The 27,331-nt window shown below is 55.2% G+C and overlaps 3 protein-coding genes across 5 annotated transcripts; 1 reads left to right on the forward strand and 2 right to left on the reverse strand.

Annotated features, from left to right (window-relative positions):
* Window positions 1-7,335: 7,335 nt before the first annotated feature.
* KLHDC8B (kelch domain containing 8B) lies at window positions 7,336-11,473 on the reverse strand. 3 transcript variants are annotated; one of them, XM_069028239.1, is made up of 6 exons: window positions 11,416-11,473; window positions 10,273-10,737; window positions 9,550-9,714; window positions 9,121-9,345; window positions 8,759-8,872; window positions 7,336-7,971 (listed from the first exon to the last, which is right to left on the reverse strand). In XM_069028239.1, the coding sequence occupies exons 2-6, from the start codon at window positions 10,643-10,645 to the stop codon at window positions 7,775-7,777; spliced, it is 1,074 nt and encodes a 357-aa protein (XP_068884340.1). In that variant the 5' UTR covers window positions 10,646-10,737; window positions 11,416-11,473; the 3' UTR covers window positions 7,336-7,774. The 3 variants fall into 3 exon arrangements, with proteins under 3 accessions (XP_068884340.1, XP_068884339.1, XP_068884337.1); XM_069028238.1 differs by lacking the exon at window positions 11,416-11,473 and adding an exon at window positions 11,085-11,167; XM_069028236.1 differs by lacking the exon at window positions 11,416-11,473 and having other exon boundaries at window positions 8,771-8,872; window positions 10,273-10,729.
* Window positions 11,474-11,958: 485 nt separating this feature from the next.
* On the reverse strand, window positions 11,959-16,068 carry LOC138117720 (uncharacterized). The gene is made up of 5 exons (XM_069028270.1): window positions 15,892-16,068; window positions 15,432-15,817; window positions 14,652-14,812; window positions 14,116-14,248; window positions 11,959-12,653 (listed from the first exon to the last, which is right to left on the reverse strand). The coding sequence occupies exons 1-5, from the start codon at window positions 16,043-16,045 to the stop codon at window positions 12,447-12,449; spliced, it is 1,041 nt and encodes a 346-aa protein (XP_068884371.1). The 5' UTR covers window positions 16,046-16,068; the 3' UTR covers window positions 11,959-12,446.
* Window positions 16,069-16,293: 225 nt separating this feature from the next.
* On the forward strand, window positions 16,294-27,065 carry CCDC71 (coiled-coil domain containing 71). Its single transcript, XM_069028269.1, has 2 exons — window positions 16,294-16,351; window positions 18,766-27,065. The coding sequence occupies exon 2, from the start codon at window positions 18,827-18,829 to the stop codon at window positions 19,997-19,999; it is 1,173 nt and encodes a 390-aa protein (XP_068884370.1). The 5' UTR covers window positions 16,294-16,351; window positions 18,766-18,826; the 3' UTR covers window positions 20,000-27,065.
* Window positions 27,066-27,331: the final 266 nt, after the last annotated feature.

Below are 27,331 nucleotides of genomic sequence, written 5' to 3' on the forward strand. Positions count from 1 at the left end.
ATAACAAATAAAACCCAGAGCAGTTTTGGGCTTGTGCAGAGCTGTGGCCACGAGAGCAATGCATCACTGGAGCTCTGCATTTCCTGGGGACCTGGTGGCAGCTGCTCTCAGAAGTAACACCCTGACTCAAACTTGCACAGAACTCACAGAGTGAGTCATACTCTGCCTAGATTATACACTGATTTTATGTTTCATTTCTAAAGCTCCCTGAAAGAGTTTTCTGGGGATTAAACAGCATACCCTGCTGTGGTGGGAAAGGTTTCTAGTAACAGGAGTGAGCCAGGGAAAAGTAATCAACACCTTTCCCCCCTATGTCAAATACACACACACATTCACATGTTCCTGTGGGAAACTTTTCTTTCCTTTTGAAAAAGTTAATTGTCCACAGAAAATTTTCTCCCTCTTCTTACCTCCTGCAAAAACCCAGCTGCATTTCCAGTAATGTTTTATGCCCTATTTGACTCTTTTGAACTCACTTGCAAAAAATGTGGAATGCTGAGGAGTGGGTGTTAAAATCTTGCCTATATTTTCTTCCTGTATTAATTAATGAGTTACAAGGGAAGACATTGTAGGTGATAGGCTACTTTGGAAGAGGAAGAAATTCAAGTGATCCCTTTCCAAACAGGCATCTATGCTTCTTCCACTCATTTCCTTCCCTGTGGCACAACTCCACAGAATTATTAATATATTTTTTAAATATATCTTATATATCTTGTATATAATATAAAAATGTAATTATATATTTTATATATAATATTCTGTCTTTTTAATATATTCTCTAAATTTTCCCTCCTCAGTCTCTGAGCAGAAAGATAGTCACAGGTTTTCAAACTTAGGAACAACTTAGTGAAAACTAACATACCCCCCAAAACCCAAACAAAATAAATCTGCAGGTACCAAGAAGACAACACACAATTATAAAGACAAAACTATGACAGATATAAATACATTTTTCCCTGAATTGGCTCCCCTTTGCCCCCTGCATCTGTACAAAATTTAATTAATTCATATATAGGACAAGCATTTTTATAATGGGTAAGAAAATTACTATTATGTCTTCATTATCATCCATCATTGTGGTAACATCTGGCCAAAGACACAGTATGACTAAAACTGTGAATTTGAACAAGTTAGTTATGTAAGTGGGTTATTTAACTAACAGAGGCTCAGAGCACCAAATTTGTCAATTAGCTTGTCTGGAGTCAAACAGAGGATGAATCCCACTGCCTTTTTTAGCCTTGTGATACAAAGGATGCTCTGAAGTACAAAATGCAGCTTGTCTTACATATTTGCCCTCCAGATGTTTACATCTGAATATTTGTTGTTTCACTGCAGATTGTAGATGTGGGGAGTTCTAGCTGCTCTTTGGTTTCTGCTGGGAAAAAAACAAGCCATGTGTATAAATGCAGGATATGGAATAATTTTTGAGTTACATAATGTGCAATAATATTGCACATCACGATTCATTCTATCTGTCCTCTGCACGGGCAAGAGGAACACTTAACTTATCTAATGAGATGAGGACAGTTTACAGGGCTTCCCCAAATACACACTGAATGAACAAGGGTACAGCTTCCAGCGGATGCTGATTTTTAGATTCCCAGCAATGGTGGATCTAATGGCAGTGCTGGCAGGCTGGGGGCATAAATAGGATTCCAGGGTAGGCTAATGAATTCCCATTAGATTTCCCTAATTAGCCACAGATCAGTTCTGGACATGTTTCACATCACTGCCTTCACCCCTGCCAAGTGTTTGGTTTCACACCCCATCCCATCTCCATCTCCCCCCAACTCATGCTCACCCAAGGGCTGTCGGTGTGCTCAGCATCTCCTTGATGTTCCAGATGTTGAAGTTCATGTTGTTCTCAGGGCTGACACCCCGGCAGGGAGCCCCCAGCCAACACCATGGCTCTGACCCTCATGGCCTCTCCCCACCAGCAGCAGCCATAGTGTCACAGTACCCTGCAGGGAGGAGGGAGATGGAAGAAGATGACCAGCCCCTCTCAGGGCAGTGCCACCTGTGTCCTGTGGCTGTGGGGACAGCCCAGGGGGACATGGCCCTGCAGGCCCAGGGCAGGCCTGGCCTGGGGCCCTCCACAGGGCTGGGATGCAGCCGACCACTGGGCCTGCCCACCTTGTGGGGCCTGAGGGGCCTCAGTGCCCTGGGGCAGTCCCTGGGCCTCACCCCAGGCCTGGGGGTCCCTGGGGTCAATCTGGGCCCAAGGGTCCTTGGGGTCTCCCCAAGCTGAGAGTTCCTGGGTTGCACTCTGAGACTTGAGAGGCCTGGGGGTCCCTGGGTCTCACCCCAGGGCTGAGGGTTCCTGGATTTCACCTCAGGGCTGCGGGTCCCTGGGATCAGTTCGGGGCTGAGGGTCGCTGGATTTCACCTTAAGGCTGGAGGCCCCTGGACCTCACCCCGAGGCTTGAGATGCCTTGAGGTCCTATGAAGGTCCCTGGGGTCACCCTGGGACTGAGTGTCCCTGGCTCCTTTCCTGGAGCTGAGGGTCCCTGTGGTCACCTCAGGGCTGAGGGTCTCTGGATCTCACCCTGAGGCTGGGGGGGTCTCTGGATCTCACCCTGTGTCCATGGACTCAGAATCAGCCCCAGCTCCAGTCACTCTGCAAGCCAGCCCTTGTCCCTCATCTGGAAGCATAGCCCCGGGCATAGGGGGTCATCACAGGGCACTGGGAGGAAGAGAAAGCTGAAAGCTTGGAACCTGGCTCACTGAGGATTGCTCCCATGGGAGCATGGCAGCCACAGCACCCATTTCCTTCATTTCCAGAGGCTGTGTAGTCTCTCATGTAAATACCTCTGGCAGAAATGCAGAAGGATTTAATTTCACCCATCAGAAGTATGACAAAAATAACCATAATCTAAACACTCCCCAGAGAAACATTCTCAAATATAGTTTTACTGGATTTTTTGCCTTATGGTTCCGTAACCCCCATGTTTAGGAATGTAAAACAGGCATGCTTGCTTGCCTGTTTTTTCCTCTTTTAATTCAAAACTATTTCAATACTAGTTAAAATGTTTGTTTCTTGGCTCTGAAAATATTCCATAAGCACTAAACCACCACAGAAATAAGGTTGACATAAATTCATGAATAGATCAGGGGAATTACTTACATTCCCCTTTATTCTCTTTTGCCTTTAATATTAAGGCAACCTGGAGCTCAGGGGTGTCAAAACAATGGCTTTCTTGATGCATATATCTGGTTTCCTAATCAAATCCTATGTAAATAAAGCTTTCACTTCAGATAAAAAAATTAAATTCTGGCCTTTTACCCATAAAAAGCTTATTGGAGTGACTTCACAGCATTGTTTTTGCTTGACATTATAGCACTAGCATTGGTTTAAATAGCTTGGATTAATCAAGGCAGCTTGATACCTCCCAGCTAAATGAGAAGACTCTGACCGGTTCATTTTCTAGGACGTGTTCCTACTTCAGGGATGGGGTAGTGGCTGGGCTGTCCAAGGCAGCCATGGGCTGGAAAGCAAACCTTCCTCTAGAGAGCCAAGCTGATGGAAATGTTGATGTTTATTGCACTTTTTAAGTAAATAAAAGCCTTGTTCTGCTCCTGAACTGCCTACAGCTCTGTAGTACAGGCCAGTGCATGGCACTGCTGCCAAGAGCCCTGCTGTGCATCCAGGTCCTATATGGCACTGCATCATAAACAGTGATTTTCCACCATTTTATTGCTCACGATTGAAAAGTTGGCCCAGATCTGCCTGCAGAAGAGATTGTAGAGTCCTGTACCCATTTACAATACTTCCACTGCCATTAGAAACAGAATTGCCGGTGCTGTGTGCACTGATGATAAGGCTCGAGGTGTTATTTTAGGTACTTAGAAAGAGCTATTCCTATTTCTGATGTGGCTGGAGCCTTCTGGTGTGAGCATCTAGTGAGTTTGCGGAATATGATAAATGAGATTTTTGTATTTCCATCCCTCCTGACAACGGAAAGAAATTTCTATATGGAAACATATTTTTTTAATTATAGGTCTGACAGCTACCTCCATTTCCATCTCCCCCGTCCATAACATGCTCTGGGGAGATTAACCACGTTGCCAAGTGCTAGCTCATAGCTCTCCTTATATCTGAAATAACAGTCTGTGCTTCTAGCATTAGGGAGGGTGGCCAGATCCTTGTAGTCTTTCCTTTAGTAAAAATTAGCAGAAGCTTCCAGGAGATAGACAGCAATATGCTTGGTACATCACTCAACTTTTTTAACTTCATAGCACATTTCATTAGAAACTCACAGGAGTTCTTCATGTTAGAACACTAATAACATGTTAGTCTGCAAAAGTGGTCAGGACCCTCATCTCTCCATCCCAGAGATGTCCTTGGACATTTTCTTGGTAACTTTTCTCCCCTCATTCAAATGGGATTCTGGTCTTGTACCCAAAAGCAGAGATAGAAAAGAACGAGAAATCCACGCTTAATGAGAGGTCACAGATTTCTGCTCCCCTCGGGTAGAGGAGCCAAGCCAAAAGGCACTCCGGTGGGTCGATGTGCCAGGAAAGTGTGTGCACAGGAGGCAAAGTGCTGCTGACAAGGGGCAAACCCCTGTGGGGCAGGGATCATCAGCCTTACAGCTTGTTGGGGTTTTTAGGAGTTCTCCTGTTTTCTTTTTCTCTTAAATAATTTTTCCCATGTATGTTGCCAGGGCAACAAATTACTGGGTGTTTAAGAAAAACAAAAAGACGAGGGAGGGGTCCAACTGGCTACTCTCTTTCACCTGGGGGTTGGGTACACCCCGGGCGGGCTGGTGTTCTCGGCATTGGGACGGAGGGACGCTGCCATCGTTGTGGAAAGATTTCGTCAGCGCTGCGGGCTTCTGCTTTCGGCTGCCTCACTGGAGCGGCTGTTGCACTGGGACCCTAACACCCCACCTTACTAAAAGAGGGACCTGTTCACCATCTGCTTCTGTGCCTCAAGGAGAAACCCCGGGATTCCCAAGCCCGCCTTTCCCTGCCCCGCTGGAATCCGGGCTGTGGCCACCCTGCCCCTGTTGCTGCTTTGAGCCTTTGCTACTCTGTAGCCCCGCATGCCCTGCCTGCCCAGACCTCCCGGCATTCCCGCTGCAGCTCCGGAGTTTGATACATCTCATCTGCCACCTGGGATTTGTGCTCGTCCCTGCCGTTCCAGCCTGCTGTTCCCGAGGGTCCGGCCGGACACCGGGATCGGCTGCCCAGGGGTTTGTGAAGCCTTTGTCCCATCCCTCCCCGGGATCCCAGGCCGCCATTGCCGCGTGCTCCCCGAGCTCGCTCCGGAGCGCCCCCTGCAGCCGCGGGGGAACCATCGCACCTGCCCTGCTCACCGGGAGCCGCCAGCGCCCCTGCCGGCTGCGAGCGGAACTGCACCCGAGGGGAAAGGGCCCGACAGCCGAGAAGGCTGGGGCTGGGTTTGGGATTGTTTGCTGTTACTGCCACAGTTATTGCTGTTTGTTTGCCTTGTTATACACACACATATATATAAAAAAATAGTAAAGAGCTGTTATTCCTATTCCTCATATCTTTTCCTGAAAGCCCCTTAATTTCAAAATTATAATACTTTGGAGGGAAGGGGGTTGCATTTTTCATTTCAAGGGAGGCTCCTGCCTTCCTTGGCAGACACCTGTCTTTCAAACCAAGACACTGCTGGAAACACCACAACAGTGAGGGGGTCTTGCGCTGCAGCTTCGCCCTCCAGCATCCTCTGGCTCTTGCAGCCGCCACCACCTTGAATTTGGAAAAGTAGCCTTGGGCACCGCATCAGCAGCAGGGAGCGTGTGAAGTTGGCACACAGGGATGTCAATTTGCTGGTGACTCAGCGTCTTGATTTATCCCATTCATGCGATGCTCCTGAGGAAAAGGCTTATTAATCAGGCCTGTGTTTTCAATGCAGCTCCATGATTTAGGGTCCCCCATGACTAAACTTTTAGCAGGGGTGGAATTATTACATGCCTTGGTGGCTTCTGGAAAGAGCTGTCAGGGTGGGGAGATGTACCAAAGTGGCAGCAAGGGGTCTGTCACCTTCCAGGACCCTGAGAAGGACAAGCCCACCAGGGCTGAGCATAGGTCAGGGAGTCCTGTGAAATACTCATAGAAGGCTGGAGAACATTGTGCTTAGAGGAGGTGTCCCTCTGTCCAGCCCCCCACCACAGCACAAACCACTGACCTCCCTGGCTGCCAGCGCATCCTCCTGGCTCTAATTTGAGGCTCACTGTTGATGCTGGCTCTGGCACAGTGGTGGTTTCTATGGCAACTCCAGAGGCAGATGCAGGGATGCTTCCAGCTGAGGTACCACCAGCCCAGGTATCCCAAGCTGCTCCTCCCAAATCACGGGCAAACAGCCATGCAGCATATCAGGATCACTGTGCCAGGTGGGCCCCAGAGGCAATGGAGCAGCAACATGACAATGTCTTCTGAATGCTCTTTTATGAATAATTTCCAACTTTTCCCATGCTGTGATGCCCCTGGGACATGGCATAGCCTGCCCTAGCGGTGTGTCCGATTCTACCACACTCTGTTGGGATTCAGTTTCCTGTCTCTACAGGCTTGCAGCCCACCCAAGGCTCAAGCTGGCTGTCTTCTCTAAAAGGTCAGGCATCCGTACTTGATATTTACCTGGACTTGTGAGATCTTTCTAATGTACCAATGAAAGATCAAATTCCTCACCTGCTCTCTGCTTTGGGTGTGGGACTCTGTGGGGAGCCAAGAGCAGCAAGGCTCAGGTGAGCCCATAGCACTGGGTAATTCAAGTGTCACCCCCCCTTGATCTCACAGTGCACCCCTAAACATCACCCACAGACACCACCAGTATGGAGCTTACATTCCCTTCCTGGTTATTAGCAAGCAGGATTGCAGTGCTCCTGCCTACAGAAGCTGGACACAGTTGGACCCAGTTCTCCCACACACCAGCCACAGTCCATCCTTTGAGATGGGGCTGTGGTGCTGGATAGGGCCCAGGAACCCTGACATTAGACATCTCTTATTTCTTTGTAACATCCTGGCAGCCCTCACCATTCTCTGCCTCTCTCACACCCTTGCTTCCTCCACAAAAGCCCCTCTCCCTCTGCTGCCTTCACCCCCCACAGCCTCTTCACCCACAGGAGATCAAGCAGGAACAAGGCTGTGCCAAGGCAAGACAACCAATGCTCAGCTCATCCTCTCCAAACAGGGGCTGGATCTCTGCATCACATTGCTCCACTCACCCTGGAGGTGGGAGAACAAGAGTTACCCCTCCTCCACAGTATGGAGTCACTGAACTCTGCCTTGGGAGGGATTTTCCTCACAGGCTGTGGCATGTGTCTGCCCTGGAGTAGGATAACCAGAGACAACACAACTCCAGTGGGATAAAATTCCACGTGTTTCATTTATTTGAGATGCTACGTCACCTCCCAGGCACTGAGCTACAGGGCACCTCTGTGCTACATGAGACATCGACTGGGTCTACGACGACACAGCACTCACTGCTACACACACGGCACGGACACGCCGTGGCACAGATGGGGCCAGACAGGGCAGTGAGGCCAGCGACAGTCCTGCCACCGCTGCTCCTCCACACTGCTGGCGATGGCCATCCCACCAGGCAGGAGTTTGCCCTGGGCTTCATTGCCACAGCCTGCAGGAGCTGGGAAGAGTTCCCAAAACTGCAGCTGCTCTGGTGCCTGGCATCATGGGACAGAGGCTTCCTGGAGCCAGGTCACCCTGGGTGAACACATGGGTGCTCACACACCCTGTCCCCGTCTTCAGGCACTTGGTGCTTGACCAGGGCTGGTCCCCAGGGTCCCACTCAGGGCACATCACGCAGGCACAGAGCCTCGACAGCGCCACTGGGACCCTGGGCCACACCGCCGATGACGAAGAGCAGGCTGGGTGCCGGGCAGCTGGAGCAGGAGCAGCGGCCAGTGGGCATGGGGGGCAGCGGCTCCCACTTTTTCAGCGAGAGGCTGAACCCTTCCACTGAGTCCAGTGGGCAGGACTGGTTCCCTGTGGAAGACAGAATGACATCAGCCCCCGTGCAGATCCCTCTCCCCACCCCAGGCGCTGCCTTTCCCCCTCCACATCTCTTTGATGCCTCAATAGGAGCCCTGGGCTGCATGGGCTCTGAGATCCCAGAGGCAATTAGTGGGGGCGCAAGAGGATTAGCAGAGTCCCCACAGGGATGGATGCTGGCACTAATGCCACACTGCTGGATCTACCTCCCCAACCACTCCTCATCCTCCCCCCTCCCCATGCCAGCATGCTGCAGGGATAGCGGAGGGCACCTCCAGCTGCAGCAGGACTCAGGAGCAATGCCACACTGCAGGGATGCAGCCAGCACCATTCCCCATTCCTCCAGTGATCTTGGGGGTCTGGTAACCCTAACTGCAGGGCTGAAGGTGCTGTGGCTGGCACCAGGCTTCCCAGGCAACCCTTCCTGCTGTATCCCCTCTGCTGAGTGACAGCACTAACCTTTCCCCAGCTCTCTCGGGAGAGGGATGCAGCACTGCAGCCCTGCCCAGTGGAGCTGAGCCACCATGGGCTGTGTGAGCCCAGCATGCTGCACATGAGCTGGGAAAAGCCTGGTTGGGGGGTGAAAGGGGCAAGGGGCACAGTGGGACAGCCTGTTGGACAGGGCAGTAGGGTCCCCCCAGCACTTGTGAGGGCACATAGAGATGTTGCTGCAGACAGTGTTGCAGTAACCCCCTGGCTTTGCACAGCCAACCTCCCTACTGCCATGCAGATCACTTATGTGCCACAAAGAACGGGGATGGGAACATGGCCACGCGCCTACCCCCAGCATTACCGAGGCCACCCACGGCCACCACTCTTCCTCCCAGGCATCCAGCCACGAAGTCGGCCCTCTTCTCCTTCATACGGATGGTGCGGCTTGGCTTTCTCCACACACCTGGGTATGAGAGGGAGTGAGCCTTGCCCACTGGGGTTCCTCTCTACACACCAAGGCCAGGACACCCCCAGGTTAATCACTCCCTGGGACCAGGGAGCACAGGGCAGGATTCACCATGGGTGCAAGGGGTTAATGTTCAGAGCACAGATGATCATGTCCCTCAGGCACAGACACCCCTCACCAACTCACAGAGTCATCCTGGACCCACAGGATGAGGGTCCCACCTCACCCAGGGATATGGAGCTCACCCTGCGCAGGATCAAACATCTCCACGGTGTTGACGAAGTGGGGACGGGAATAGAAGTTGTGGGGCCCTGGCTGCTGCAGCCCGCCCAGGCTGAAGACAACCCCATCAACCATGGCACAGGCGGCGAAGGCGCGGCGGCTGGGCACACTGGGGTAGCGCGTCCAGCTCCTTGTCTCCAGGTCAAAGGCCTCGAAGGCGGTGACGGGCAGCTTGCCTTGCCGACCCCCTGTGCACAGAGGAGATGTTGTGGCTGCCAGTGCCCTGAGCTGGCACTGTTGGTGTGCTCAGCAAGCAGGATGAGGCCCACTGGCTGCAGCACTGGGGAGCATGGAGCCACCCTGGGGTGCACCAGGTCATTCTCTGGCCTGTGAACAGCAGAAGGAGAGGGCAGAGGCACAGGGGATGCTTGGTTTGCCCCAGCAGCACCTACCCAGGACGAAGATCTTGTTGCCCTGCAGGAAGGCAGAGGCCCCATAACACGGGGTGGGCATGGAGGGCAGGGGCTGCCAGTGGTCCTTTGCTGGCTCATAGACACGGACCAGTGCCTGGGGAGAGGTGTCCGCACCCATTCCCCCCAGCGCGTAGACAGCCCCATCTGGAAAAGAGGCAGCAGTGAGGCAGGGGGATCTGTTGGCAGCGCCAAAGGGCTGGGGCTCCCCCCATGCCCTCCAGGGCAAGCAGCACAGGCACTGCTGAGCCGCACAGCCAGACACTGCTCCAGGGCAGCTGGGGGACAGTGAGTCCAGCCAGGCCTGAGCCTGGCAACGCCCTGGCCTCACTGGCACCCTCTGGCCCCCCTCTCCACCCCATCCATCAGGCACAGAGCAGAGCACAAGGCCATTCTCTCTAATTATTCTCGGTAGTACCATCTCCCTGGAGACACCATGGCAACACAGCCATACTGCCAAATCCTGTTCTTGCTTCCAGTGCAGCCGGCCGGCACCCCTGCCTGCTCCCACCACTGTCCTGACATCTCCTCTGCCCTGCCCACCACGCTGCAGCCTGGTCCATGCCAGAGCATCCCTGTCCAGGGAGCAGACATGGGCACCATATACAGGGACCAACCCTGGCTCCTGGCACGCTGTTTTGTGCCAAGACTCCTAGGATGCCCGGCAAACTTTGAGCAGGAGTCACAACACGTTCTATCCCTCACCTCTCTGCACAGCTGAGATGCCCATGGAGGGCTGAGCCAGTGCCGCCTTCTTCTCCCACTTGCCCTCATCCACGTGGTAGACCTCAAGGGAGGCGAGGGGACTCTGCGCCGCATCCACGCCGCCCACCACCAAGATCTGCTTGCCCAGGGCGACGGCGGCAGCGCCAGCCCGCGGCGTGGGCAGTGGTGGGAGCGTGGTCCAGCGCTGGGCTGGCAGGTCGAGCACCTCGGCAGTTCCCAGGGCTCGCCCGCCGCCCCCGCAGCCGCCCAGCACGAAGAGCTGCCCGTCGCGGTGCGCGGCGCTGCAGTACACGCGCCGCGTGGGCATGGCGGGGAAAGTGGCCCACGCGAAGGCGCCCGCGCCCGCCGCCATGGGCCAGCTCAGCCGCCCCGGGGGTCCCCGGGCTCTGGCCCTGCCGTGCCGCCCATCCGGCCCGGCTCGGCACTGGTCCGGCCCACGGCCTCCTGCGGGGAGAGCATCCGAGTCAGCGCCCATGCACCCACCGCTCCCCCAGCCCCAGCTAGCCAGCTCCCCTCGGCGGTGCGACAGCTCCTGCTCTGCGGGGCTCCGCACTGCACCCCGGGGCTGCCTGCCCACCCCCTCCGGGCTCCCGATTGCGCCCCACGGCTCCCTGTCAGCCCCCTCCGGGCTCCCACTCTTTGGAGCTCTCTGCCCGCACCTGCCGGAGCTCCTGTTTCTTGAGGTTCCCGCACCCCGGGCTCCCACTACCCAGTGCTGCTGGTACACAACCCGCACTCACTGGGACTCTCACGCGCCCGAGGCTCTCTACCCGCATCCCCCGGGTCCGTACCCGCCAGAGGCTTCCCGTTCACAATCCGGATCCCGCCAGGTTCCTGCTCTCGGCGCACCGTCCTCACTCCCGGCGCTGCCCGCACTCCCGCCTGCAGCCCGCACCCACAGGGCTCCCGCCCACAGCTCGCAGCCACCGGCGTTCCCCGGGCTCCCGCTGCAACGCCCGCACGCCTGGCGCTCCCCGGACTCCCGCCTGCAACCCCGGACGGCCGCTCCACCGTGCCCGGACTGCCCTCTCCGCTCCGCCCCGCCGCCGGGAGCGGGACAGGCCCAGGGACCGGAACCGGGAGCGGGATAGGGCCAGGGACCGGGAACGGGACCGCGCTCACCTCTCCGCCCGTTCCGCCGCTCTCCCCGCCGCTCCGCGCCGCCGCCCGCCCCGGGCCCGCCCGCTGCCGGTGGGGGCGGCGCCGCGTCCGCCCCGGCCCCCCCCGCCGTGCCCCGCTCCCCTTCGCCCGGCCCTCCCGGTGCCACCGGCCCGCCGTGCCCTCGCCGCATTCACCACGCCGGGAAGGAGCCACCACAGGAAGAGGGGCTGAAGAGACCCTGGCTCTTCGCTCCCTTGCTGCACGCTGCTGGTGCCAGAGTCACACAAGGCCGGGCTCAAGGAGTCGAGAACCCACCGTCCTATCCTGGAGAGGATCCCTGTCCTGTCACCACTGCAGGGACAGAACACGAGCTCAGCCCTACTCTGAGCACGACCTTGCTGGGGTCTCTCAGCAGCATCAGGAAAGGTGCACACGGGTCTCAAACCCTCCACCAACACTTTTGTCCCCACTTGGCTGAGCCAGGCAAATGAACACGCTGGGAAAGGCGCTTCCCACCCACCAGCACAGGCAGAGCCAAGGGCAGGCAGGAAACTCACACAGAAATGAGCTAAAAAGGTTTGCTTTAAAAACAGACAGAAGTGACAAGGCATCCTCCAAGAACACCACACCACAAATGGCACCTGGGAATGCTGCTGATAACACTGCACTCATCCTGGCACCTGCTCTGCACCAGCCATCCCTGAAGGAGCGGGAAGGGAGGTGTGAACACTGCGAGGCTGCCTGCATCACAGTATGGTGGAAGGGACCTGCCTGGTGACTGCAGGGGGACGGTGAGCCCCAGCCCTCACACAGAAGTGGGCACCATGGGCAACGCTGCCAAGGAATGGAAAACCATTTCCTCCAAGAATCCCATCACACAAGCTCCCAGGATGCTCGTGTTTGCTCATGGAGGCTCCTGATAAGATTGAACGCCCACATCGCACATTGGAGAGGTAACAGCTTGAAGCAGGAGCCTGCCTGGGACTTTGCCTGCATGCAGCAGGAAGCGAGAGGTGTCCCAGTCTGGAGCCACTCAGCTCCATGAGGTGGTATCACTGTCCATCCCACTGCTGGCTTGGGGTGTCCTTCTCCATGCAGGCCAGGTAGTGGTCGTAGTTCTCCTCACATGTCCTCACACAGTGCAGGAAATAGTCCTCATCGGCGATGGCCTCCAGCAGATTGGTTTGTACCAGGCAAATGTTGTACAGCTCCGAGGTGGGCACACTCTTGGGACTGCTGCTGCCCTGCTCTGAGAACACCTGCAGGGAGAGCAGAGCTTGGCAGCAATGCACACACCCTATGGTGCGCTCTGCCCTCCTCTCAGCCAGGCACCTCCATGCTGGCTGTGTGTCAGGGGCAGAGGGCAGGGTGATCCTAACTCCACTCCAGCAGCAGAAGGTGAAGTTTCTTGAGACTTCCCCCTCTCCCAGAAAGTGCCTTTGACTCTGAACCAGCATGTCACACATGGGCCTGGTGCTCCCTTAAGGAGAAAGGCCACACCATGTAGCTGGAAGAAAATGGCTCTGTGGAGCAGATAACTCCAGGCAAACCTCTGCCAACAGCTCTTCCTTTAGCTACCAAAGCAGGGAACAGGGACTTCACTTTCTGATCTTCACCATGGCCTGCTTAAAGCCACCTGGCAATCTGTTCCACTCCCAGTGCTGCTCTGTCACCACCACTGATATGGGGACAGCTCTGCAGAGCTGGTGACGCAAGAGGAGGGGAGAATGGCATTCAACCTACTGATCCTGGCTGCAGGACAGCAAGGTCCCAGCAGTGAGGATGAGCCCTGCTGGGAAGATGCTTGGCTGCTGCCCAGACTCCCACGCAGTCTGCTGCTACCATAACTGGATCCTACCTGTGTGACCCAGCATGGGAGCAGACCCAGGGCTGGCTGCATGGCTGCCATGAGATTGGCAGAGCAGCCTGACTGACCAGCTGTGCAGGCTACCAATGCCAAAGGAGGAACTCCTTGATCAGACAAATAGCCTGAGGCTGAAATGCAGCAAGTGGAGCTGTGTGAGCCATGCTCCAGCTGCTGCAGATGTGCACGCAGCAGCCATTGCAGTAGCTCCCCTCAACCAGGCATGGCACAGACCAAACTCTATTCCTGACAGGTCTGTCCAGGCAATGACAATTCCTGCCACCAACTACAAATCCATACGCTGAGAGAGCTTGTATGGAAGGGAATATCCAATGAGCATCCCATCCCTTGCCATTCCTGGGCTGCCTGGCAAACACTGCAGACAATTCACTGACTGCCACGTTATTCCCCCCTGCACTGTCTCCGTATGGATGGAAATAGGCAGGGGTTGAGGCTCGCCCATGGACCTGCAGCTCTTGTTTGAGCATTGACAGCTGTCCAATGGCCAGGCAGTTCTGTCTGCATAAACATTCTGTTTCCCAAGTGCGCTCCCCACAAACACTGCCCTTTCATTCAGATGGGTGACAGGGCTGGCAGCCCGGATATCAGCGCTGCTGCCTCCAGGCATGGGGCTGACTCGGTGGGGAGCAGAGGCAGCCACCACCTGCTGTGCATTGCTGAGGCCTGATCTCACCCTCCCTGTGCATCGCTGCTATCGACACTGGATGCAGTGATGCCAAGGCTGTGCCTTGATTCCCCCTTTACAGCCTCATGTAAAGGGGACAAAATATGTCTGACCTCACCAGGGACACGCCTAGGACAGGCTGCTGGTGCCAGAGGGGCCTTCAGACACCTACCTGGGGGTGAACAATGGTATCCGCATCGTCCAACCGGATGTTGTCATCAATGAAGATGTGGTGAACGTCAGGATCATGGAGGTCTATCCACAGGGGCTTCCCACCCTGGGAAGAGAACTGATTTCTGGCCCACCTGAAACAGTAATTGGGAGAAGGAACAGTCAGGGGAGGGAGAGGGTGACAGCTCCCAGGTAATGGCAGACTGTACTGCAGGCCCAGGGCACCCTCTGAGCCAGAGAAGCAGGACAGAGAACGTCCTGTCCTGCTGCCCAAGGCCTCCTGGGAAAGACGCATTTTGCATCAAGGAAACAAATCAGGGAATCTTTGGAGAAAAGCAGGATGCACACCAGGGAATGGGGACCTCAGGAATGGCGTGAGAGTCCCGTCAGGCTGGCCACAGGCAAAATGGGGAGTGTCTAAGTGATAAGGACCCCAACAGCATAAAGACTTCAAAACTAGGAGCTATCCTGGAAACTAAGAGAATCACAGGAAAGAAGATAATGCCCAATTCACTTCCTTAATGCCCTGTTTCTCACCAATCAAAGTGGTCTTGGAAGCCTCCAATTCCCTCAAAGGAGCTGAAGTAGCTGTAAAGCTTTTTTCTGTCTTCCCGGGTGGCCAGGCGCTCTGCTCCCCGTGTTAGCACCACCTCTCGCTTGCTGCAGCGTATCTGGCCAGGGGTGAGGTCCACAGGGAGCTGCAGGACCACAGAAAATGGGGAAGGACAGGTTTCCAAAGCAGACAGGTTTCATGCACTGGCAGAGACACCGAGCAGCAGGGTGGGGACTCCCCACCACCACAGTGTGGGAGGATGGTGCTGGGGAGATGGCAGGAGGAGGCATGGGATGCATCCAACCAAAAATCATCCCCTTCCCAGGGATGGGAAGGAAGGACCTCCCCAGGGATGGAAAGGAACAACCTCCTAGCTGCACATTGCCCCCATTTCAATCTTTGCTACACGAAAACACTCCAAGAAATAACTGAAGCATCTTCTAAAGCTCATTCCCAGCACTCCTGCCCAGTGTGCTGCCAGTGGCAGGAGAGTGCAGCTGCGATCCCCTCTGGGCCAGGGAGGCCTGCTCTGCTGCAGCCTCGGGAGAAGGCATGCTCTGCCCAACTCGGGATATCCCAAGAGGATATTCCACATAGGATCTGCACACATATGCTCCCCCACAGCTAACAGCTTCATCCAGAGAACCCGGTGCTTTAAAAAGCAGTTTGGCCAAGCAGCTGGAGAAGAGTCTGACGGAGGGGGGCTCCGTGGGACCACCCGGCTGCCCTTCCCCATCACGACGGACCCTCAGGGCGCCACTCACCGACAGGTCCCGCAGGGCGGGGAACTGGGGGTGCTGCCCGTCCAGAGCGCTGCTGACGGCCTGCAGGGCGCGGGGCAGGTCGGTGCCGAAGGTCCTGAAGACAACGGCGAAGGCCCTGCCATCCCGGTGCAGCGCGTCCAGGAGGCGGAAGAAGGCGGGCAGGATCAGGTGGTAGCGTTTGCCGGGCTCCCCTGGCACCGACAAGGCGTCCTGCGGCCGGCCTGGCCACTCCAGCAGTCGCAGGTGGCGGGCGTGGAGGTCGCGGAAGCGCCGGCCCGGGCCAGCCTCGGTGAAGGCGGGGTCCCGGCCGTGGCGGCTGTAGTAGCTGAGGGCGCCGGGGCACGGGGGGCGCAGGGACGGGCGGTCGCTCACCCACTCCCACTCGCCTGGAAGAGAGGAACGTGCTCAGCCCCCGCCACCGTCACACCGGGTCCCCCGTACCCCCGGCCCCGGCGCTCACCGGCGGCCCCGGCGCGGCCCCAGGTGACGGTGCTGAGAAAGGTGTTGAGCGCCGCCCGCGGGGCCTGCCCCGTCACCGTGTCCGCCACCACCACCGTGTTGTTGAGGTCCACGTGCAGAACCAGGCGCCGTCGCCGCCCGGCCCCGCCGCTCATCGCCCCGACACCGACACCGACCCCGTTACCTGGTGACGGCGCCTCTTCCGCCCGCGCCGCTTCCGCCGGCGGCGCCCCCTGCCGGTCCGGGGACGGCCCGCGCCGCCGTTGCCGCGGACACTGCGGGGGCGTGGCCGGGGCGGTACGCGGGGGGTGTGACCGAGTACGCGCCGTGGCCGTGGGCGTGACCGCGGACCGCGGAAAGGGACCGGAAGCGGAAGCGGGCGGCGCTTCCGGCGCCCCGCGGGCGGCCATGTTGGAGCGGCGGGTGCGGCGCAGCGGCGGGCGCGGGTCTGGCGGCGGCCGGTAGGTTGGGGCCGGCGGGCCCGGGCCCCGCTCCGGCTCCCGGGCGAGGGCGCTGCCGAGCCGCCCGCTGGGGCGGCCTCCGGGCGCTGGAGGCGGAGTCGCGGCGCTGAGGGCCCCGCCCCGGCCCCCGCCCCCGCCCCCCCGGTCCCGGGAGCCGGCGCGGACCGAGCGCGGGGGCCGCACCCCCTGTCTGCACCAATCACCTCCCGTAGCCCTGCAGGGAGGGGCCGGCCCTGGCGGCCTGCCCACCCCGGGGTCCCTCCGGCTGGCGGGCCGAGCCTTGGGGAGGGTGCAGCGGGAGCGAGGGATGGGCGCTTGGGAAGAGGCATCGCCTGTGCCGAGGGACGGGCCAAAAGGAGAGGCAGAGCGGGGACCTGGCGGCCCCGTCGAGCCCTCGTTGGGACTGCGCACCGGCCTCCAGCTCTATAGGCTGCCCCAGCCCCGCGTCTCGGCCCTGCCGACAGCCGCTTCTCCCTGCGGTGCACCCCGAGAGCCCTTTCCATGCTCGGACAGCCAGGCCTCTAAACCCGTGCCAGCATCGCCCTTCCGGTGCTCTCCTTGCACCGTGCGGGTAGTGCTGTGTTCCCGTAGCCCCCCGGCCCCCTGGTAGTGTGTCACGTGAAGGAACCTGCTGTCGGGAGGACAGACTGTCCGGGGCTGCGTCTGCTCGTGGCTGGCTTTCCTCCGATTCAGCTGGCAGTACACCAAACAGGACCAAGCAGACAGATGTTGGGGAGTCCTGTTCCCATGAAATGTCACAGCCAGAACACCCCTTCAGGTGTCCCAGCTGCTCCTGGGCTTGCTGCAGCCTGAAGATGATCCATTTTGCAGCCTGTTGAGCACATGTTGTTACTTGTGCTTCTTCGTTAGTCTCTGCCTCACTACCAGACCAAAATTAACATTACACCCTCTCTGGCTTTTCTGTGCCTGGCACTGCTTGGTCACTTTGGAGGTGGTGACTCTCACTGCTGGCTGGTGATGCTGGCAGGGGCTCTGTGGGATCACTTCCCTGCCTGCCTCCCCTGCTTCGTGGGAGGTCCCCCGCCTGCTGCTGAACAACTGCATTATCCTCCTCCAAATCCCTCTCCGGCCATGACGTCTGCAGAGCACTTGACTGAGATTAGTCTGTCATGTGGAGGTTCTTACTCCCCCACTGACCTGTGCTTTCCCTTCTGTGGCTGCTCTTGGCTTGTGTCTCTTCCCTGCTTGTGCAGCTGGCGGCAGCACGGGCTCTGCTCCGGTGCTGTGGTGAGACCAGAGTTCTGGGGGGAATGTGAGACACGAGTAGTTCCTTTCTCTGTCTGCTCAGGCACTTCTCCATCACAGCTTTCTTGCCTGTGCACTACCCTCTCCATAAGTGTCTCTTGACACCTCCTGCATTTCCCTGATTAGGGTTTTTAACTGAATCTTCATTATTATTTTGAGAGGTATCAATGAAGCTAAAGATTTTATGCCTTGTAGGTCTAGCACACAGCTGTGGAGCTGTGAGGCTACCAGGATCAGAGTTCTCCCGGGTGCATCCTAAAGTCCTTCCTGGACTGCCCTTCAGTGCCTATTTTTTATTGAAAGCCATAACTGATGCTTTTATGCTGGGCAGGCAGCTGTGCAGTGCCCTGAGTGTGATCCCAGTGTTGTCCCTCAGGCCTTTGTGCACTTGGCCCTGGTGGTGTGTGTTTCCTTCATACTGCCCTGCTTGAATTTCCTGCTTCCTCCTCACTTGGCAGCAAGTGTCCTTGGATCAACACCAGTTTGCTGTGACAGCAAGTTGTGGACCGTTGTTCAAACAAGGGAACAGCAAGGCGCAGTGCTGCCTTGCCACAGCATTCGGCATCAATGAAGCACAACTGGAACAGCCTCCAGCCCTGTTGCCAGGTCTCCAGGAGGACGCTGCAGCTTTGGCAGGGACTCAGAATCAATTTTAGAGTAGCATCAGTTAAGAAGCTGAGAAATTTAAGGTGATGCTGGGATGAAGTGCTCAGGCACTTCTTAGTGTTGAGATGGCTCGATAGTCCTGCTCGTGGTGTGTGCACAGGGAGAGAGTTCAATGAGAGTTCAGTTTTTCCCAGGGAAAATTAGATCTGGTTACCCAAAACTGGGGTGGGTCAAACTCAAACTGGAAACAAGATGCAGATTTTGCTGAGTTAATCATTGGAGTCCTTCATTTTGGGGTAGATTGGATGGGATTTCCTGAAATCTTTGTTTAGGTTGGAGGATATTTTTGTGAGAGATGTTTTATTTCAGAGATAAATGAGTGACAGGATTTTCTTGATGATGCTTCTGTCTTGGGTTGAGCCCAGAATCTGAACCAGTGTTTGCAACCAGCCACGCCTGGGCTTAATGATTTCAGGTCCCATCTTAGAAACTTGGGATAATTTCAGTTGCTGTAAGCTAACTGTCTTCTTTCTCCTTTTGAGGTGTCAAGGGTTGTTTTTCCAGTAATTTGGACCTTTTTGAAGCACCTGCTTGCCTAATGCCATGAATATTGCAGTGAACAATGAGGAAGAAAAAGCTGTCCATTCCTGGTCAAGAATCTCCTCTGCAGGACATAAAGTGCTGGAGGAAGCCCTCCGAGTCTTCAACCCAATGTCCAAGGACCTATCGGACACAGAGACCCAGCTGGTGGCCTTCATCCAAGGCCTGAAAGAGGAGGGCTACCAGCCCACGATTCTGAGGAGTAAGGATGTGTACGGGTATAGCTCGTGCACAGCGGTCACACCGAGTCAGACGGAAGAAAACACACGGCGCAACTGCGCCAGCACCACTGAGTCCACTCAGAGTCCAGCCAGGAACTCAGTGGCAAAAGTGGCTCCTTCGCCCACCAGCATTCCAGTGAGCTCTTTGAAAGTCTCCAAAGGGGATTCCACAAATCTCCTCTTGAGCTCCTTGAAGCAGACAGGATCTGGCACATCCAAGGCAGCAGCAGTGGGCTTCCCTACAAGCATGTATCCTGATGTGTATCCAGCCATGAGACTGTCGGTGGTTCTGGAAGCCCTGGTGCCGCTGAAAACCGCAACGTCCTGTTTGGAGTCCAAGTACACACAAGGGCGTCTTGGGATCTCACCCTCTGACCTTAAACTCCTCAAGACTTCAAGTCCACCGAGGCAGTTTTCTTCAGGCAAGAGCACTAAAATACCCGAAGGAAAGGGGTACAAGTACTTGGTCAAGAAAGCACCAGATTCTGCCACCCGCGCTTTGAACCTTCTGAAGGGACCAAAGGGTGGAGTGCTGCAGGAGAGCAATGCCTGCAAAGCCTCAGGAGTTCTCAACGGGAGAGTCACAGGCAGCTCATCCCAGGGCTGCACCACAGCACCACAGCCCAAGACCTTGAAAATCAAAAATAAGGAACCTTTGGTGGGAAAAACAGAGTGGAAAGACAGCAGCACTTACCGGGAGAGCACTGGGCAGAAGAAGAGAAGAGCTACAGAGGCAAGAGAAGCACCACAGAGGAAAAAAGCAAATACCATTCCTGTCCGAAAGAAAACTCGACAGGCTCAGAGCACTTTGAACCTGCTGAAATTCCGGACCATCAAGGTGGGCAACTCTTCCTCTGATGATGAAGTGAGGAGGAGAGCACAGAAGATTCTTAGGGTCAACCTGTCCCCTGTGATCCGAATTCAGCCCTTGTCCCATTCTCATAGTGTGCCCTGAGTTTCTCCACTTTGTCACTTTTTTTTCTAAGTAAGTAAATACAAGCCTGGCACCAGAGCACAGAGAGGTTTAGGAATGACTCTGTGTCTCTGGTGCCAATATGCCGACTAACCTGCAGACAGAGCAGCCCACTCTTGTGCTGTTCCTGCCTGTCTGCCACTGCTGTGCAGAACTGGCTGCAGCAATCCAAACCCCTGTGTGGGAGCGCGGGACAGTGACTCTGGCCAGCATCAAGCTGAGCAGGCTGGAGGGCTCACTTCCCACCAGGCTCCCTGAACGTGGCAGGCTGTGCTCTTGTGCAGGGGAGAACACAAGACTTTCTCATGACATTGATGCACTGTGATACTGCTCTTTTTCAAGCTGTACATTTACTGGTTTTATTTTGATCAAATTTTATAACTTTATTATCTATATATCTATATATCCATATATGTTCATATGACCCAGGAGCTGTGGGAAGATGCACTTCCTTCATCCCTCTGGGATTGGGTTTGATAGCTTTTGTTCCTCCTTCCCTTCAGCTAGTCATTTGTTGAAAGGTGCCGGGGTTGCTTTGTGGTTCAGTGTTGTGAGGGTCTGTCCTGGGTTCCCTTGAGCAGTTCAGAGGCAGCAGCGTTGTAGCCACTTGTTTGTCTCCAGAATGCCAAACAATTTGGAGAATTACCAGCTGGTAGTTTTAATCCTATTTTCGGTATTACCTCTGCATAACGGTGGGGGCGTGTCACAGGGCTGCAAGTCTGATGTCTCTAGGTGCCTCCTCCCTTTGTGGGTAGCAGAAGTTCTGAACTCATGATAAGGATTTGCCTCCGAAGAGGATTCCTCCTCAGTGCCCAGCATTACTCTGCTCTCCTGTACACCAGGTGCAGCTATGGATTATGAACTGTGGCTGTTAGAGCCAAAGGGCTGGAATTGTTAGCAGGAATTGTGTAGTGTCCTGCCCACCACGTAACTGCTTTGCTGTTGCTGGGTGTTCCAGGAGCTGATTCCAGGTGCTGGTAGAGAAGACTGTTGGTTTTGGCTGGAGTTAAACCACGACAGAGACACAGGCTATGTTTGAATGTATTAGCTACATCCTGCCAGTCCCAAAGCTCAGTGGGATATTTGAGCCTGAGTTAAAGCAGGAAAGCGAAAAGTTTGGGAGGACATATACCAGCACTTAAACACGGAGAGTCGCTTTCTGTGGTTTGTGGGGATGATGCAGTAGGAGGGGAGATGGGCACCATGTTGTGGTGGTTGGCAGCCTTGTTGTGCCATCAGAGATGTTGTGAGAAGGTGTGTGGCAGGTGTGAGAGCTCTGTGTGGAAGGAGTGCAGGCTCTGCCTGTCCCCAGGAGGCACTGCAGAACCACTGCAGACGGCTGCTGTCACCTCCCTGCACCGGGGGCATGCTGTCAGATGGGAAAACGGGTCTGCACTCCAAAGGGAGGGATCTACTAATCCCAGGAGAAACACCTCATTTAAGCAGCTAATGCTGCTGCTGTCACCTGGAAGGGACAACCTGGTGTCCTGGGGAAAGGAAGAGGCATTGGGCTGGGCATGGGCCTGGCTCCATGCACCACTGTGTGCTCAGATCTCTGCAGCAGTAGTGTAATCCACTCATTCTCTCACCAGCTCAAAATACCAGTTGTCTGACCTAGTAATCTGTGTGGACATTGGCTGAAGGGATGAGCTCCCCAGGGAAGTCCCAGCTCCTTATATTTAAGCCCTGCCCCCCAAGCACCTGGTTGGATTTTAGTGGTTTGTAAAAGGAGTCAGTGTCTGACCCCTAGTGCGGAAAGGAAGACTGTGGTATGGAGAGAAGAGAGGATGTTCATGATGGGGTGAGAGGGCACAGAAGTTGAGCATTCTGAGGTACATCTAGTTCTCCTCTCACCCACATAGAGCAACGTGGAGGTTCTCCTTCACTGAGCAACCTGGTCTAGTGGAAGGTGTCCCTGCCCACAGCAGGGTGGTTGGAACAAGATGGTCTTTAAGATCCCTTCCAATCCAAACCATTTTGTGATTTTATGATTCAGGGGATGATTGCAAGCCCTGAACCCCACACTTGGGTTCTGAGTTGCTGTCAGAGATCATAACTTGCAGTGTTTGAGACTGACCTGTGAATGCCGCTGCTTGGCTGCAGAGGACGAGGAAATATTTTCTTCTGCTTCTGTGTTTTAAAATGCCCTGGCAGAGAGTTCCCTGTCCTGACCTGGTGCTGGATGAACAGGGGCTCTCCATCACTGTCAACTGGCCAAAAATTGCTTTGTTCCTTTTGTTCCCACTCCTTCAGACCTTTCTCATTCCCACGCTCTCAAATGCCAGGTCTTGAAGTCCTGCACTGGTGTTTCTCTTTTGGGCTGTTTCCCGAGGAGGGCTCTGAACTCCTGCCTGCGATATTGCTGTCAGGCTGCTCAGCAGCTTCCCCTGTTCCCAGACCCTTATAAGGGCACTGAGAGCTGTCTTTGGAGCCTCCTCATGCAGCGCAGACGTCCCAGCTGAGCACTTGGCCTCCACTGGGAAAAACAACGTGCATCAACAAAGCTGAATTCAGGTCGAGGTCGCTTTTCCTCCAGCCTGAGCGGGAAGCTGAGCACCTGAGGCCAACTTACCAGGCCACATCCCTCTTCATCGCTGTGTGTCTTCCCCCAGCTGCACTGCTGCCTGCCTCCCCACTCCTTTCCGTCACCTCTTGTCTTTCACAGCTTGGGTCTTTGCCAGTTAAGGACTTGGCTTGTACTGTTGCTTAACACATCCAGCACAGCATCCAGCCTTAGTGCTGCCATGCCTTTCCCAGCACTGAGCTGAGTTCTGTGCAGCCTTGGTGATGACAATTTGCCCTATGTCCTCAGACCACCAGCAAAAGATTTCTGCTCCACAGGGAGAGACAAGCTTTGGAAATGCCTCTGTGTCACTGAGACTCCTGCCAGGGAAGTGAGCACTCCATAGCTGTGTGCTCAGAGACTTGCCCATCACCAGTCCCGTCTGTCAACTCTCCTGTCCATCACTTAACAGGCCACAGGGCCCTGAGCAACGGGGCAGCGCTGGACCTCCATTCTCTGCCCTCCTGTTGTCTCTTCTTCCTCTTGCAGGTGGGAACTTGACTGAAGGGGTTGCAGGTTGCTATAGAGGGGCTTTACAGCCCCTGTGCCAATGCCAACAACTGCTTCCCGTCAGTCAGTGCTGGCAGAGGGAGTGCCTCAGTCTAGTGTGGGTTGGCTCCACTGTCCTTCGACTCATGGCCAGGTGTGGATTCTCCTGGTGTCCTGGGCATGTCACACTGATGTGCACAAGGCTGCAGAGGGGCTCTGCGTGGACACTGCTCTGCTGTTCAGGGAAGATGAAGGGTTTGATCAAACCAGAGCTACCTAAAACCTGATCCAACCAGAGATCTCCCCCACAGGTCCCTTCCATCCTGTGTTACTCTGTGGCAGCAGAGTAACACTTGCCTTCCAGGGATCTCTGCAACAGTAACTGGCAGGGCCCATAGAAATGCATTGCCCAGAGCGCTGTGGTCTCTGCTGAGCATGTGGTATGCACCTTGTTCAGACCTGTTTCTGTATTAGTCACTTTGAATTCATCCAAGTGCCTAACCTGGCCTGTGTTGTTCTGGGCACTGTGACAGCCGAGAGCTTTGCGGACTCTCTTAGGAATGCTTTTGATGCATGGATTTGTGCCACTGTCACTTCTAGAAACGATTCGGCTAGCGGTCAAAGGGCTGTTCTTCCAACTGATTTTTTGGAAATCATTTCTCCTTTTATTCAGCTGCCAAGAAGCAGTTTATGCTTCCCCTCCACCAGATAAGGTTCTTGAGCTTCCTGCATGCTTCAGATGTCCGTCAGCAAGGCCCATGGGGAGAGTAGCTTGTCCGGCAGGCAGCTGAAGGGGAAGCTGACATCAGATACCAGTTGAAATCACAATGTTAATTGGTAGAAATGTTTTGAAGCTCATGTCCACTGTGAGCAGATTTCACCATCTGGCACTGCTTACGGTTGTAGAAGTTTCTCCTCAGCCTCTTCCCTGCAAGCCATGTAGTGTGTTGCTGCTGCTGCTTCTAAACTGTTTGCATCCCCCCTGAGCCAGCTGCTGTAGCAATCCTTGTACAGAATTTCTTAAGCACTTTTTTGCAAAATAAGAAAGGATTATTTTGTTACTCCTGCTTGGCAGCCCACAAGTGGTATATCAGTGTGTGGAGGAGGTGTGCTCCCTGGAGTGCTCACCCCGCCAGACAGCTCTCAGACCAGTTCATACTAACAGGGCTGGGGTTAGTGGGCTGAGAACCCCCCCCATTGCCTGGTGCTTCCTTGCATGGAGTTCAGCCAGTTGCCAGCTAAGAACATGACAGGGAAATTGGGATCAGAATGGCACAGGTGATGATGCTGCGCATGTAGCTCCATGGTCCTGCTCTGCAGCTGCCCTTGTTCTGTGGCCTGTCCTCCAGGCCCTCCTTGTATACCAGCAGCACTTCTCCACCCTGACTCCAGCTGTGGCAGGAGGGGCTGGGAGGCTTTGGGTTTTGGAATTGAGCACAGAGTTTCTGCCCTTTTAATTGTGACTTTTGCTGTGTTCATGGCCAGAACTTGCCAGCAGTCACCTCAGCTCTTCCCCTTCGGATCCAAGTCCCCTGCCCTGTCTAGGAGCTGGGCCTTTGGCTCAAGGGATCCCTGGATACGGAGAGCGGGTTTGTCTCTGAGCTCCAGCTGGGCAGTGTGACTTGGGCTGGGCAACTTCCCAGGCAGGAAGGCAGGTTTTGGTGGGAGGATCCTCTTTTGGCCGTGGTTGGCAGGGTTGGTGCCGAGCTGTGGAGCACCAGCTGCTCATTCAGGCAGGTTGGTTTGTGTGGAAGTAACAGTTTCTTTTTCAGTCTTCAAAATGGCACTGGCCTGTTTGCTCCTGTGCTCAGATGGGGATGGCCTTCCAGGAGCTGAGGTGGACCACTATTACAGCTGGTGAGGGGTCAGTAGCTCTGACCGAGGAAGAGGTCAGAGGTCCAGAGAGATGGTCCCAAAAGGAATCGCCTTCCCGAGGCCCGGTGTCTTCCCTCAGCTGCTGGCTAGGAGGGCCTGTACAGAGGCTGTCAGCTCTTTAGTGATTGTCAGCTCATGATTTCAGCTCTGCTCTGCAAGGCAGCCTCCAGCCAGACCAGGGAGAGAGATGAGAGGCTCGTGTGGCTGTTCCACACGGGGTAGCTCTATTGGTCCGTACTCCGGCGAAGGGGAGCTAGGGACGAGCAACTCCGTCTCTCACAGGGGCAGGGGGCTAGCTTTATAGGGATACAGGGGGTGGGTGGCAGAGGGTAAAGGCCAATGGGTTACAAAGGATCTGCATAGGGTCTCCCAGAGGATTCTGGGTCTGTCTTCTCGCTATAACTGAAGAGTAGCTGCCTTCCCGAGGGTCCTGCTGGGAGATTGAGCAATCACCTTATCTCAGCAGCCATCCCTCCAGGGCAGTGGCTGGGCATACCCTACAGCCTACAGAGAGGACAGCAGTTCTGGGATATCTGGCACCTTCCTGACAGTGCTGCAGCCCTCAGCTTTGCCAGCTGGGTGGGCTGGCACCACCTGTGGAGAGCGCAGCACAGCAGGTTGCTCCTGAGCCCTCACATTCAGGACTCTGCTAGAGAGCACCATGCTAGGGTTTCCCTCTCCTCACAGCCTGTTCTGCCTGGAGCTGGGTGCTGTTAGGAACGTGCCAGGTGCCTCAGAGGAATCTTGTCCCATAACATATGAGAGGCCAGCCCTTGTCACAAGGTCATCCCTGAGTGTCAAATGAAGCTTGTCTGTAGGTGTGACACTGCTGGAATTCGCAGATTGGCCAGCAGCTGCCTCCAAAGCCATGGTGCTGAGGCCAGACTCCTCCCTTTGCTTAGAAACACCAAGGAAATTGGTGAAAAAGCAAGAAGCTGGGAGTAGGGAAAGCTAAAGATGTCAGCAGCACCTGGACAGCCAGCAGCCTGCAGCTTCTGTGTCTGCCGTAGGAGATGTGCAGAGGAGCCAAGGCTGTGGCGTTCTGCAGCACTGCCTTCCCTCCATCCCTGCCTGGCCACAGAGCTTCCCCTGTCCTGCCTGGCAGCACTACATGGGCACTAGTGCTGCAGGTGAGAGGGAGTCCTTTGGGAGCAGGCACCCCCCCAACCCTAGGTTTTCATCCCTCATTGGTCTCACAATCTGGCCCTGCTCACACTGCCTCCAAAATACCTTCCCCAGGGAGTCCCTTAAAGGCCTTATTATCGTCTCAGACTCTCTCCTTATTGTCTTAATTAGTCCTTTCCATTCCTATGTTCCTGTGGCTACAGGCAGCCCCTCTGAGTCTCTGGTGATTCCCACAGACATATGCACATGGTGCTGTTTTAAAAGAGAAAGTGCTGCAAAGCTACCCCCAGAAATGCCTCCCCTCCTGCCCCTGCTCTGCCACACTGCCCAGGCCTGGGTTGGGACAAAACGAGTACCAGTGTTTGTTCATGGCAGGGAAGGCACCGTGTGACGCCCTCCGCCCTCCTGGCTCTCGGTGCAGCACTCCTGAGGAGTAGCATTTCCCGAGCAGAGGCATGGCAGCTGCTCCGAGGGACACAGGGGCTCTGGGTGGGCACTGCCCGGCCGCTTGTGCTACTCTCTGCCAACCAGCATCTCCATGAGAGCTATTTCCACGCCACAGCATGACCAACTACTCCGGCTGGGACTGGCACCACAGGCTCTGCTGTGGCATTCCCTGGTGTTTGGGCATCCCAAGCAATGGCTGGGGAGCAGCAACTGCAGCCCACAAGGGAGGGCAAGTAACAAACTTTGTATGATGATTTTACAAATGACCATCTTGTTCTTGAGTGAACTTTTTACCATTTCATTTGTTTGTGTAGAATGTTTCTGAAGTTCTAATAATGTGTAATGTTAATATGAAGCTGGGCTGTTCCACATTCAATGTTGTATATTTTGGAATGGCATTGCTTAGTGAAAAGACAGTGCTAGTATTATTCCACTCTTTGGAGGGAATGGGACAAAAACCAGACTGTCTCTTTTCTTAAATGAAGTGAACTTTTTGTTATGAAGTCCTAGCAGGTGTCCAGCCCTTCAATAAAATGGTGCTCAGAACCACCCAATATGTCCAGCTTTTCTCTGGGCTATGAAAGACTGCTCCTCCCTGGGATTCTGCTCCCAGCCCTGTGTCCGCTCCTTGGAATGGTGTCTCCCGTGTGCCCAGCTGCTGCATGGGGCACGCTCAGCTGCAGACCACATCCCCAGCTCTTATCCCCAGTTCTCCCAGGGAAGTTTGGCATTACGCAAACTCTGTTGAGGATTGCCTGGTTTGGGGTGGGAAATACCCCGGATGTGTGTCACTGGTGCCGAACTGGGGTAAATCC

This window comes from Aphelocoma coerulescens, chromosome 12, assembly GCF_041296385.1.
Source record: "Aphelocoma coerulescens isolate FSJ_1873_10779 chromosome 12, UR_Acoe_1.0, whole genome shotgun sequence".
In the NCBI taxonomy this organism is placed as follows: Eukaryota; Metazoa; Chordata; class Aves; order Passeriformes; family Corvidae; genus Aphelocoma; species Aphelocoma coerulescens.

Excerpts from the sequence above, each read along its gene's own strand:
- LOC138117720 (XM_069028270.1), bottom strand. The coding sequence starts at position 16,045 with ATGAGCGGCGGGGCCGGGCGGCGACGGCGCCTGGTTCTGCACGTGGAC. Across the intron at positions 14,249-14,651 it reads TTCCAAGACCACTTTGATTG|GTGGGCCAGAAATCAGTTCT; the intron begins GTGAGAAACAGG and ends TTACTGTTTCAG. Across the intron at positions 12,654-14,115 it reads ATACCATTGTTCACCCCCAG|GTGTTCTCAGAGCAGGGCAG; the intron begins GTAGGTGTCTGA and ends CTCTCCCTGCAG.
- CCDC71 (XM_069028269.1), top strand. The coding sequence starts at position 18,827 with ATGAATATTGCAGTGAACAATGAGGAAGAAAAAGCTGTCCATTCCTGG.
- KLHDC8B (XM_069028239.1), bottom strand. The coding sequence starts at position 10,645 with ATGGCGGCGGGCGCGGGCGCCTTCGCGTGGGCCACTTTCCCCGCCATG. Across the intron at positions 9,715-10,272 it reads CATCTCAGCTGTGCAGAGAG|ATGGGGCTGTCTACGCGCTG; the intron begins GTGAGGGATAGA and ends CCTCTTTTCCAG. Across the intron at positions 9,346-9,549 it reads CAACAAGATCTTCGTCCTGG|GGGGTCGGCAAGGCAAGCTG; the intron begins GTAGGTGCTGCT and ends CTCTGTGCACAG.